The sequence below is a fragment of the Mobula hypostoma genome, chromosome 24 (genome assembly GCF_963921235.1).
Source record: "Mobula hypostoma chromosome 24, sMobHyp1.1, whole genome shotgun sequence".
NCBI lineage: Eukaryota > Metazoa > Chordata > Chondrichthyes > Myliobatiformes > Myliobatidae > Mobula > Mobula hypostoma.
The window spans coordinates 21,639,393-21,652,797 of record NC_086120.1 but is presented as its reverse complement, the minus strand read 5'-3'; the positions used below and the strand labels follow the sequence as shown (position 1 = coordinate 21,652,797).

Genomic DNA, 13,405 nt, shown 5'->3' with positions numbered 1-13,405 from the left:
CAATGGAAACAACTTTCCTACTTCTATCTTATCTATCCCTTTCAAAATTTTGTATGTTTCTATAAGATCCCCTCTCATTCTTCTGAATTCGAGAGAGTATTGTCCCAGGCAACTCAATCGCTCCTCATATGTTAACCCCTTCATCCCTGGAATCAACCTGGTGAACCTCCTCTGCACTGCCTCCAAAGCCAGTATATCCTTCCTCAAGTATGGAGACCAGAACTGCACACAGTACTCCAGGTGCGGCCTCACCAGTACCCTGTATAGTTGCAGCATGACCTCCCTGCTCTTGAATTCAATCCCTCGAGCAATGAAGGCCAACATTCCGTTTGCCTTCTTAATAACCTGTTGTACCTGCAAGCCAATTTTTTGCGATTCATGAACATGCACTCCCAAGTCCCTCTGCACAACATTTCACCATTTAAATAATAATCTGCTCTTCTATTATTCCTTCCAAAGTGGATGATCTCACATTTACCAACATTGTATTCCATCTGCCAGACCTTGACCCACTCACTTAACCTATCTATATCCCTCTGCAGACTCTCCACATCCTCTGTACAATATGCTTTTCTACTCAGTTTAGTGTCATCAGCAAATTTTGCTACGCTACACTCAGTCCCTTCTTCCAGATCATCAATGTAAATGGTAAACAGCTACAGACCCAGCACCGACTCCTGCGGCACCCCACTCACCAACGACTGCCAACCGGAGAAACACCCATTTATACCAACTCTCTCCTTCTATTGGTTAACCAATCCACTATCCCTGCCAATACACTTCCTCCTACTCCATGCATCCGTATCTTATTTATAAGTCTCTTGTGTGGCACCTTATCGAACGCCTTCTGGAAATCCAAGTGTATGACATCCACCTGTTCCCCTCTATCCACTGCATTCATTATGTCCTCAAAGAACTGCAGTAAGTTTGTCAAACAGGACCTACCTTTTCTGAATCCATGCTGCATCTGTCTAATGGAACCACTCCTTTCTAAATGTTTTGCTATTTCTTCCTTAATGACAGCTTCAAGCATTTTCCCGACTACAGATGTTAAGCTAACTAGCCTATAGTTGCCCATCTTTTGCCCAAATCCTTTTTTAAAAAGTGGCGTGATATTTGCTGTCTTCTAATCCACCGGGATCTGCCCAGAGTCTAGAGAGTTTTGATAAATGGTTACCAACGCATCTACTATAACCTCCGCCAATTCCCTCAGCACCCAAGGATGCATCCCATCAGGAACAGGGGACTTAGCTTCCTTCAGGCCCTCTAGTTTGCTCATCACTATCTCTCTAGTGACAGTGATTTTATCAAGGTCCTTACCTCCCATTTCGTCCATAACATCCTTCTTTGGCATATTAGACGTGTCCTCCACCATGAAGACCGACACAAAATAATCGTTCAATGCCTCAGCCAATTCCTTATCACCCAATATCAATTTCCCCATCTCATCTTCCAAGGGACCTACGTTGACTTAGCCACCCTCTTCCGCTTTATATATTTATAAAAACTTTTGCTATCTGCTTTTATATTTTGTGCTAATTTACTTTCATACTCTATCTTCCCTTTCATTATTTCTTGTTTAGTTGTTCTTTGTTGCTTTTTAAAGTTTTCTCAATCCTCCCGTTTCCCACTACTCTTTGCGACTTTGTACACATGAGCTTTTTAATTTGATACTATCTTTTATTTCCTTAGTTATCCAAGGCTGGCTCTCCCCACACTTACTGTCCTTACTTTTGACTGGAATATACTTTTGTTGAGCATTGTGAAAAATCTCTTTGAAAGTATTCCACTGTTCCTCAACTGTCCTACCAAATAGCTTGTGCTCCCAATCCACATTAGCTAACTCCTCCCTCATCCTGTTGTAGTCTCCCTTGTTCAAGCATAATACACTAGTTTTAGATCTAACTATTTCATCCTCTATCTGTATGCCAAATTCAGAAGAAATTCAGAAGAAGCTGAAGAGATTGTGGAGGCATTAGTAATGACCTTTCAAGAATCAATAGATTTTGGCCTGGTTCCAGAGGACAGGAAAATTGCAAATGACACTCCACTCTTTAAGAAGGGAGGGAGTGAGGCAATGAGGTAGAAGAAAGGAAATTATAGGGCAGTTAACCTGCCCTCAGAGTTTGGGAAGATGCTGGACTCAATTTTTTTTCAGAATGAGATTTCGGGATACTTGGACACATGATAAAATGGCTAAAGTCAGCATGATTTCCTGAAGGGAAAATCTCAGCTGACCAAAAAAGAATGTGCTGACATTACAGAGGGTTCAAAGAAGGTTTACAAAACTTATTCTGGGAATGAAAGGCTTATCATGAGAGAAGCGTTTGTTGGCTCTGATCCTGTAGTCTCTGTAGTTTAGAAGAATGAGTGGGAATCTCATTGAAATCTTTTGAATGTAGAAAGGCCTAGATAGAGTGGATGTGGAGAGGATGTTTCCTATAGTGGGGCAGTCTGGGACTACCTAGGCACAACCTCAGAATAGAGGGATGTCCATTTAGAATGGCGATAAGGAGGAATTTCTTTAGCCAGATGGTGGTGAATCTATGGAATATGTTGCCACAGGCAGCTGTGGAGTCCAGGTCATTGGGTGAATTTAAGGTGGAGGCTGATAGATCCTTGATAAACCAGAACGTGAAAGGTCACAGGTAGAAGGCAGGAGAATGGGGTTGAGAAGGAAATGGATCAGACATGATCGAATGGTGGAGCAGACTTGATGGGCCAAATGGCCTTATTCCGCTCCTATGTCTTATGGCCTGCTGAGTTCTTCCAGCGTTTTGTGTGTCAATCAACGTTCCAGCAACTGCACTCTTATGTCAGCAGACAACAGGAATTTGGAGTGTAATATTCTTTAAGAAGTTTCAATCACTACTCTGGCCGTACATGTGAAAGCTGCTCTTCATCATAAGAAAACGTAAGACCAGGAAAAAAATCACTTGGCCCCTCAGCTTGCCCTGTTATTTAATGTGATCAAGGCTGGTCTACCCCAGCCCTCATCTCGTCTTCTAAGCCAATTCCCTGATCCTTCAAAATGTTTTTAACCTCTCTTTAAATACCTTCATTGATCCAACCTCCAAAAGCCTCTGAAGTAGAGAACTGCAGGGACTCACTAACCTCAGCGAAAGGTGAGTACCAAAAACCAGACAAGATCTGATCTGAAAGACCAGATTTCTTTCCGCTAGCTGTGAGATGACACCATGGGGATAATTTAATTGTCAGCCGCATATCTTTGAACTCCAGGCTACTCAGCTCCTCAACTAGCTGACGGTTCTTACACAACAAGGCCCTGACCATTAGCGCATCCTTCACCTGTAAGGCCGCACCAGGCTTCTCGCTCTCCAGGAACTGGATTTTCACAGTGATGTTCCGCGCTGATCCCTGTCGGTTTGAGAAATTGAGGAACTGAGGGTAGACATAGAGAAGATTTCTGAAAAAGAAGACAACACATTCTAGTGATGTGATAATTTGATCAGCATTTACCAAAAGTCGTCAATCATCCAAACCAGACATGGTGTTGTGGACATGTTGATCCTTCCAAGGACTGCCTTGGATGAGGGAATCTCTCAATCTCTCTCTCCCTGCAACTGGTCCACAACCGGTAGCTTTGTAGTTACCTTTATTAATAACTTCAGGCAATCGAGCTGCTCCCAGCAGTGTTTGGTATTGTACAAGATTTCTGCAAATTTCTATCACCTTGTCAGTTATGCGAAATGGGGCAGAGATTAGCACAGTAACCAGGATTGATCCTGTGTCCCAGAAGCTGAGAATGACAGGGAAAAGACCTTATAGGCACAGCATGCCTTGTACACATGTGAGGCAACATTTAAGGTCTTGGTGGGGACAATTTGAGATGTGGCCATTTTCACCGCATGATTCCAGGGAGACAGGATCAGTAATTCCCATGTGTTAACATAACAAATAATTCATCCTGGGCTCTGTTCAGAAGCCTTAAAGGCCTGTTCCACCAGGTTCAAGAACAGCTACTTCCCTTCAACACTTCAGTTCTTGAACCAACCAGCAAAACCCTTATCGCTGCAGTTCAGAAACACTTTGATCACTTTACACTGAAAAGGGCTTCGATTTTTTTTGTTCTAAGTATGTTCCTTCTTGTAAAATTGTGCTGAATTTACATTTAATTTATGTTTTTCTTGTGAACACTGCTTATATGATAATACATGGCCGTAATACTGCTGCAGGCAAGTTTCTCATTGCACGTCTGCATGCATGTACGTGTGCAAATTATAATAAGCTCAACTTTGAGTTAACCAAGTTGTTCTATGAGCAAAAAGGAAACATTCCCTTTCGTTATGCTAAGCTTGAAAGTTTCTCCGGAGATGAACTGTGAATGTGCCGCTACTTTAATAGTAATTAAAGTGTGAAGTTTAATATTGAGAAAATAGGTGCTAGGGATAAAATCCCACTGATAAGTCAGATGTGGAATTTGTTTCTGGAATATTTATAAAATCTCTCCACTCTGGGTTATGCCAATCATTTACTCCACAACATTTTTTTTTAACTGTGCCAAGGAATTTCTAAATCCTGCTCTCAGTCTCCAGGGCGCAGACATAATAAATGGCTTGAACTGCTGCTCTCAGTGAAGTCTCACACTGTGTAGATTGATCAAACCAAGAATGCCACTTTGACCTTGTCAACAGTTCTCCCGGTAACCAGTATCTATTGAAAGTCCACTGAAAACGACACAAAATTTGTAAATTGACCAGTTCGATTTCAATTGCACCATATAAGACATAAGGTACCTGTGAAAGTCATTTGAAAGGCCATCTCCCACATTTTCCTCACTGTTCTTCAAATTGACTCCTTTCAATTCCCTTTAGAAAGTTATTGATCAATCTGTTTCCCTCATCATTTCAACCAATGCATTTTTGTCAAAGCTAAATTCACAATAAAAAAACACTTTCCTGTCATGTATTTCCTCTGTTACTGACTCTTGGTTATGTTTCTTTCATTGACTGTAAATGGCTCATTATTCATAACTGCTCTAAAGCTATTCAGCCCTTGTTCATTCTTGTTGAACATGTTGACAGGCACTGCTATTTTGAGCACTTCTCAGTTAAAAATAGCAATTGACATTAAAACATGAATTTATTAAGAAATCTGCCATGTCCTAAACTGGGTCAAGGGGAGACCCAACTCAAGAAGGTCTTGGTGGCGTGATTCAAAAACAGAAATGACAAGTTTTTCAAGGATTAATACAAGTCATAGGCATGGAGCTCAACCCAGAGAAATGTGAAGTGATTCACTTTGGAAGGTCGAATTTGAAGGCAAAATGTAGAGTTAATGGCAGGATTCTTGGCAGCGTGGAGGAACAGAGAGATCTTGGGTTCTATGTCTATCGATCCTTTGAAGTTGCTGTGCAAGTTGAGAGGATTGTTAAGAAGGTATATGGAGTGATGGTCGTCATTAGTCAGAGCATTGAGTTCAAAAGCCGTGAGGTAATGTTGCAGCTCCATAAAACTCTGGTTAAACCACATTTAGAATACTGTGTTTAGTTCTGGTCTCCTCATGATTGGAAGGATGTGGAAGCTTCAGAGTGGGTGCAAAGGAGATTTACCAGGGTGCTGCCTGAAATAGAGATTCTTATGAAAACAGGCTGAGCGAGCTGGGGCTTTACTCTTTGGAGTGAAGGAGGATGACAGGCAACATAGTAAATTTTAAGAGGCATAGATTGGGTGGATAGCCAGGGACTTTTCCCCAGGGAGGATATGGCTAAAACTAGGGGGCATAATTTTAAGGTGATTGGAGGAAAGTATAGGGGGCATGACAGAGGTAAGCGTTTTTACACAGAGAATGTTAAGTGTCTGGAATGCACTGCTGGAGATGGTGGTAGAGACAGATACATTAGGGACATTTAAGCAACTCTTAGATTAAGCACACAGATGAAGGTAAAACGGAGGGCTATGGTGGAAGGAAGGGTTAGATTGATCTTTGAGTAGGTTAAAAGGTTGGCAAAACATTGTGGGCCGAAGGGCCTGTACTGTGCTGGTGTGTTCTACGTTCTGTGATAAAGGCCAATCATATTCACTGTCACATCGCTGGATAAATCCACAGCCAAAGAAGTGATCTCAAGATCTGCATTGTCTTGTCCACCGTCTCAGCTGGTCTCAAAATGACACCCTGGAGACATGCAATAACCTGCATACTACATACCGTCACCATATACAGTACTGATTGCAAAAGTCTCAGGCGCGCGCGCGCACACACACACGTATATACAGCTGGAGTGATTAAGACTTTTGCATGGTACTGTATTTGTCAATGTGGAGCAGAGAGTGAGTTTGTAAATTTGGCGGAAGTAAAGGACGTTGGGAATAGTGAGGATGGAGCACCACAGGAGGAATGTGGGCCAAATGGCAGAGAAGGGGTGCCAGGGGCTGGGGGTGTCGCAGGTGCAGACACACCCAGCCCTGAGACACCAGGCAGGGTCATTTGTTTCCAAACAATTGGTTTATTGACCACTATAGAATGTCTCTGTGGTGTTTCCTGCTCCGTCTCCTTTCCCTTCCCTTTTCCCAAACCATGAATCCCCTCTCCCTGCCCCCTTCCCACTCACAGTCCACATTAGAGACCCAGGCTTATCATCTCTCACAGATGTCATGAAAGTTGATTTTTTGTTTGCAGCAACAGTACAGTACAGTACATAAAATTACTAGAGCACCGTGCAAAAGTCTTAGGCACCCTAGCCTTATACCTGCGCCTAAGACTTTTGCATAGTTCTGTATTTCCTGGGACATGATCAGATTCCTTTGTACATACTGCTGTGCAGAAGTTGGTTGTTGCCTTGCCTGTCTTTTTCCAGCTGACAGGGGATTACAGTAAACTATTCATAGTAGTACCTATGAGAAACTCTCTATGGATGTAACAGTAAAGTGTAGCCATAAATATGACTCATGTTAATGAGTTACATGGGGGGGGGGATGGCAGCTGACTAAGAGGTAGACAGGAGAGGGAAACATGAGACAAATCTCTGTGTTTAGGGAAGTGACCAAGGCATCCACAATGTGAAGTGGGTAGGGATTAATCATGGCCCATAAGTGTATTAGTTGGCTGGTGGTGTAGTGGCATCCACACCGGATTTTAAAGCGAGTGGTCCTGGGTTCGAATCCAACTGGCTCCTTGCACGCTTTCCATCCAAACTGGGTTGAGCGTCGAGGTAGCAACTCAGCCAGTTTTCAGTTTCCTGTATTCAAACATAAGGTGCATAAAGCGGGGGCTCCATGAAGACCCCCGGCCCTTGGACAACAATGACCCTTAACTCAAGAGCAGCTGTCACTATCCTGGCGCGTGCATGTGTGTTTAGCTTTGCAGACGTGTGTGTGAGTTTGTGACAGAACCGATAATACATTCACTTGGGGTGAGTGAACGGGTTGGAGAGAGAAAGCGGTGGAAGGTGTAGCTGGAATGTGATAACAAATGAATCAGTACACAAGGTGTGTATAAACTCAATCAGATCTCTAAACGTCTGTCTTGACATACTGCAGGGAGTCACTACGACCTGTTGCTCAGCTGCCAATCCCTCACAGCCGAGCAGCTGGCTATCTGAGTCTATATCTACTTGTCCGGTTAACACTTGGGAGCTGTTTCACTTGTAGGAACATGTAATCTATAACAAAAGACTGTCCTAACATAAGAGTATAGATTTCATGATTATTAGGACATTAAGTTAGTTATCAATGCCAACTCCTAAAAGTTGGAAAACAATTAGATGGAGCTGCTCATCAGTGACTGGAAGTGAGGTGACTATCAGTCACCCTATACCCAGAGTTGAAAGTGCCTTCCAGCAATTAAAGCAAATCCATTCTGCAGAGCTTTCTGATTCCACATTTCAGCATCTTCTAAGACCATAAAGTCCATAAGATATCAGATGCCTGAGTCTGCCCTGCCATTTCATCATGGCTGATCACAGACCCCACTCAACCCCATACACCTGCCATATAAGACCATCAGGACTTGGAGGTACTTAAAAAGCCAACCTCTGGAAAAGTGAGAGGGAAAAACTATTCAATGAGTCAACAAGTCAATGAGTGAAGAGCTTAAGTTACTGTAAGAGCAAAGAGGAGGTGCCTCTTTAAAGAGTCCTGCTTAAGAACAATAAGTTTCATGATAGACATCAGTAATAATACACCTGATTCTGAATGACTGAAAAGGTTCAATTTGGATATGAATAACATTAATATAAGTGCGCATGCACCAGTCGTGCATGCAGCCTGTTACAGCCGTTCCGATCGGATTCTTACTTTTTAACTTACATTATTTTTTGTATTTTTTTTCACGGTAACACGTCGAAGCTACACCCTCTCTAACATGCTGGTAGAGAGAGTTTTATTTGGGTTTTTAGCGCTGGAAATAGTTACATCCCGACACGCGGGACAGAAGCATGGTCGCATTGTTTATTCCAGGGACCAGCTGCTTGCGCTTATGCCAGCCGGTTTAGCGAGCAGAGCAGCGGACACCCCTGAAATCTGGAGGAAAACATACAGCGGATGCAGAGGGGGATCACAAAGGCGAGGAAAGAGGACCGGGTCGATACAGCAGAGACTTATGGAGAAGAGGAGTTCGGTGGGTAATAAAATGGACGAGTTCACAGCGCTAGCCAGGCGTCAGAGAACATTTCGGGAGTGCAGTGTTATGTGTTTCACTGGAACGGGGCTGCACGAGGACATACCCAATCAAAACTTCTCCATGGACGGCTTCCAGACCATTCGGGCTGACCGGAAGTGCACTGAGAGCGGTAAGCATAAAGGAGTTGGGTGCTTACTGTTCTGGTTAACAACAGATGGTGCAATCCGGGTCATATTACGATCGAGGAACGTGTTTGTAGACCGGATATTGAACTCTTTACTGTTGGACTTCGGCCACATTCCACCGAGATACAACACTGTGCGGCACGGGAGGTTGTTCCTGCCTGTGGCCATCGAACTTGCAGCTCCTCCCGTGGAGGGTCAGACACCCTGAGCCAATAGGCTGGTCCTGGACTTATCTTCCATCTGGCATAGTTTGCATTTTGTTGTTTGATTGTTTGTGGTTTTTGTATTGCTATATTTATGCTCTATTCTTGATTGGTGCGGCCGTAACGAAACCCAATTTCCCTCCGGATAAATTAAGTATATCTATCTATCTATCTATAAGAAAAATACCAATATCACTTTCAAAGAGAATGTAGGTAAATATTCAAAGCAAAAAAAAAATAAACACAAGAAAATCTGCAGATGCTGGAAATGCAAGCTATGAATAGAGTTACTGGATGAATCTTTGAAAGAACTAGAGTGAATGATTATCACTGATTAGACGCAGCAGCCACTGTGGACAGAGGGAAGATTAATGGGGGTCTACAATGTAAATAGAAAGCTCTTCCCTGGAAACTATTCTCTGTTTGTCAGGAAATGATTTCTAGAAAGAGCTCTTTGTTTACATTGCAGATCATAATTGCCCTGCTTCAGTGTCCTGAGACTATGAATACTGTACTGATCTACAGCTGAAAACACTCAACAGCTCAAAGTGCCTGCTCTTGTGTCCTCCATCTCTGCGGAAGATTCAGCTTCTGTTTTGTTCTTACGTAATCTGGAGCTGTTGTGAACTACCTCAGGGTATGAGGTTATGTGCATTACCAGGTAACATGACCTGTATTGTGAACTACCTCAGAGTATGAGGTTATGTGCATTACCAGGTAATGTGACCTGTATTGTGAACTACCTCAGAGTATGAGGTTATGTGCATTACCAGGTAATGTGACCTGTATTGTGAACTACCTCAGGGTGTGAGGTTATGTGCATTACCAGGTAACATGACCTGTATTGTGAACTACCTCAGAGTATGAGGTTTTGTGTTTTACCAGGTAATGTGACCTGTAGTCTGACAAAATAAAATGGGCAAATGACAAATAGTTTAAAGCCTAATCACTTAATACCCATTGAATCTTGATATGTAATTCAAGGGGGGAAATGTCTAAAGTAGAGGAAAATGCACCACAAAATGAACCACATATACAGAAGCTCTTCTGTGACATATGTAGTAATCTGATCACAAACAAGAGAAAATCTGCAGCTGTTGGAAATCCAAGCAACACACACAAGTGCTGGAGGGACACAGCAGGCCAGGCAGCATCTGTGGGAAAAAGCACAGTCCACATTTTGGGCTGAGACCCTTCGGCCCGAAACGTCGACTGTACTCTTTTCCACAGATGCTGCCTGGCCTGCTGAGTTCCTCCAGCATTGTGTGTGCGTGTCTGTGACATAGGTGTTTTCTTCTAAATCTAAAGCCAGTCATAATAATCAGGGAAAACCCCACCAGGGTTCATTTTCATGCCTGTTTATTCTCAAAATCACAAGCTAGTATTTCCCCAGACAAAACTGACTTCTTTCAAAAACAATTGATGTGAAAAAAATAGTAAAGAGCTGAATTTAACAAAAGGGCAAAGGGTAGGAAATAGAAGCGGTGGTTTCAAAGAAAAATCACCAAGTGTTGTGTCTTGGGCAGCAGGAACATTGCTGCAAGGAAAATATCAACATTACTTTCAAAAGGAATGCAGATAAAAATTCAAAATAGAGTAATTTGAAGAACAGCACGTGAATGAGGCTTATTGACTTCCTCTTTTAAAGAGCCAAGGTAAATGGTTACTGCTTGTACTGTAAAGTCCATCAGTCCACTCTTGGCACAGCAGCCGCTACAGATCGGTACGACCCACTTAGCTCCAGGACAGAGTTGGACTGTTTCAACCAATCTTCCTATGCCTCTGTCTGGTTGAAAATCACTTGTCCTCTGTACTGTCTTAACTTCAGTTGTTTTATGTTGCAACAGATCTCAAAGAAAACCCACAAGATTCAACACAGATACTACACTATTTGCTGAGGGTAACGACACTATGTTCTCCAGACTTCACTCAATTTCTTGAGACAACTTCCCCTGACATCCCAAACTCCCTTAAACACAAAATACTCTGCAGATGCTGGGGTCAAAGCAACACTCACACGCTGGAGGAACTCAGCAGGTCGGGCAGCATCCGTAGAAACAATCAGTCAACATATACCATCTGGGTAGTCTCCAGCCCCTTGGTATGAACGTCGAATTCTCCAACTTCTGGTAATTCCCTCCCCCCCCTTCCCCTATCCCAGTTTCACTCTGCCCCCTCCCCCAACTGCCTACTACCTCCCTCATGGTTCCATCTCCTTCTACTACCCATTGTGCTTTCCCTTATTCCTTCTTCACCTTTCCTGCCTATCCCCTCCCCCACCCCTGGTTTTTCACCTGGAACCTGCCAGCCTTCTCCTTCCCACCCTCCCCCCACCTTCTTTATAGGGCCTCTGCCCCTTCCCTCTTCAGTCCTGACGAAGGGTTCCAGCCCGAAACATTGACTGATCGTTTCCACGGATGCTGCCTGACCTGCTGAGTTCCTCCAGCGTGTTGTGAGTGTTGCCCAAACTCCCTTAATTGTTAAGATCCTTCATCCACTAATGAAAGAGAATTATGAAAAAAACATCTACAACCTCAGAAGGGTTGAAAGAAGATACACTACGAACATACATTAGATTGCAAATAAAATGGAAATGGTTAATCCTGAGTAATGTCTCACTTTGAATTATTACTCATTACCTGCATAGAATGAAGGACCATGATTCAAACTAGCTAAATGCAAGCAGGTTCAAACACCTTTTTACACACTATAATGAATGGAAGCAACTATATTCATTTAAAGGGCATTTGGCTCACGTTAAAACATTGGAAGGCTAAAGTAAATGGATGCAACAGTTTCCCTTCTACGAGAAAGTAACCCACAGTGGTTTCCTATTCTAATTTTACTATTAAGTTGTGACCTGCAGAAAGAACAAACAAAAGCCAGTTCTTTATATTAACTGGTGCGGATTGTAATCCTGTCCCCTCGCTCACTCACTCACTCAGTTCAACACTTAAATGAGGTAAAGGAAATGTGATGTTTTGTTCTGATAAAACTTACTGAGCTAAAATATTAATATTATTTTTCTTCTTTCTGGTGCTGAATTTTTCCGGTACTTCTACAGACTGGCTTTCCCCAGTTATCCATCAACAGGATAACATAATTGAACAGCTCTTAAAGCCATGCCCCGTGTTAGTACTGAACACTGTGGAGCCTCTTACTCTGCGTTCTATACAGCTTCGAACCAGGCTATCTTTAATCGTTTAAGCTGACAACAGTTTGCGTCTCAACTTTCAGCCTAGTTGCCTGACACATAGTGAGGCATTTTCAAACAGAACACATCCAGAGCCATGTGCTCTTCCACACTTGCACGGGTACACAGCCCTGATTTCTCTTCCTACACTGCCACAGCTCAGGGGAATTTGGCAAAATGCCAGATTCTCTCGAAACTTCAACTTTGCTTTATAAACCAAACAGAAATCTTTAAATAAATCAGTTAGACATAAGTTACATGTTGTGCGAATGAAATTAATACAACTGGACTATTAACTGATTTTATTTATGACATTCATTTAGACTAATTAAGATGCATTTGCACTGTGGCAGCCCCAGACTGCAGTCTCACTGCAGTTTGGATTCCAGACAGGCTCCTGCTTGGCTACAAGTTTAACTGCCCTGTTTCGGGGTGAGTTCTAAAAATGACTGAATAAATGGGACAGCAAAACTCTCTCTCAAATATAACAATTCTGGGTATTCCCCAGAATTTCTGTCCCTGTAATTTGGTCAGATACAGCAAAGTTATCTCCCAGATATAAAAAAATATAAGAGCTGAGTATTTCTCCAGGGTGTCTGCAGCTGTAATTTGGCCAGAGTTTTGGAGAAAACCTAATTACCCGTGTTTCCACTGAATTGATGACAACAGAATGGGAGAAAGCCCAGAGGGATTCCTGATATCGAAGTCTGCAGCTTGCAAGAAACTTTGTTCTCAACATTTAAATGAATATAATTTTGATCAACAGGAGTTTGAAGTGTTGAATAGTCACCAAACCCATTGCAACTCCCCGGTTTTTTGCCATCATACAAATGCAACTCCCAACATGCTCTCAGGCTTCTTACTTGCTGCAAGTTTGGTGTCAATCAGAAAAGGGACATAATTGGGCCTCACATTACACATGCAATATCAATTCACCGCAAATGACCTTGCTTAAAGAATAAAAATTGAGTTGTTACATGAACTGCCCATCCTGCATTCCTATTCTAATATCTATTTTTAAATCGTCACCCAACTAAAAGTAAAGACGCTTCTGATCTCTTGGGCTTCCTAACATTAAACCTATCTGTCCACTATACGCAAACAACAGGAATTCTGCAGATGCTGGAAATTCAAGCAACACACATCAAAGTTGCTGGTGAACGCAGCAGGCCAAGCAGCATCTATAGGAAGAGGCGCAGTCGACGTTTCAGGCCGAGACCCTTCGTCCTTCAGTTAGTCCTGAC

General features: G+C 42.7%; 1 protein-coding gene across 1 annotated transcript in view; it reads right to left on the bottom strand.

Annotated features, from left to right (window-relative positions):
- Positions 1 to 13,405, bottom strand: part of LOC134337483 (dedicator of cytokinesis protein 8-like) — a 244,031-nt gene that overhangs the window by 117,069 nt on the left and 113,557 nt on the right. Inside the window, exon 15 of the mRNA XM_063032540.1 lies at positions 3,310 to 3,427. Within this exon, the coding sequence (XP_062888610.1) occupies positions 3,310 to 3,427 (118 nt within the window). The remainder of the gene's footprint in view (positions 1 to 3,309; positions 3,428 to 13,405) is intronic.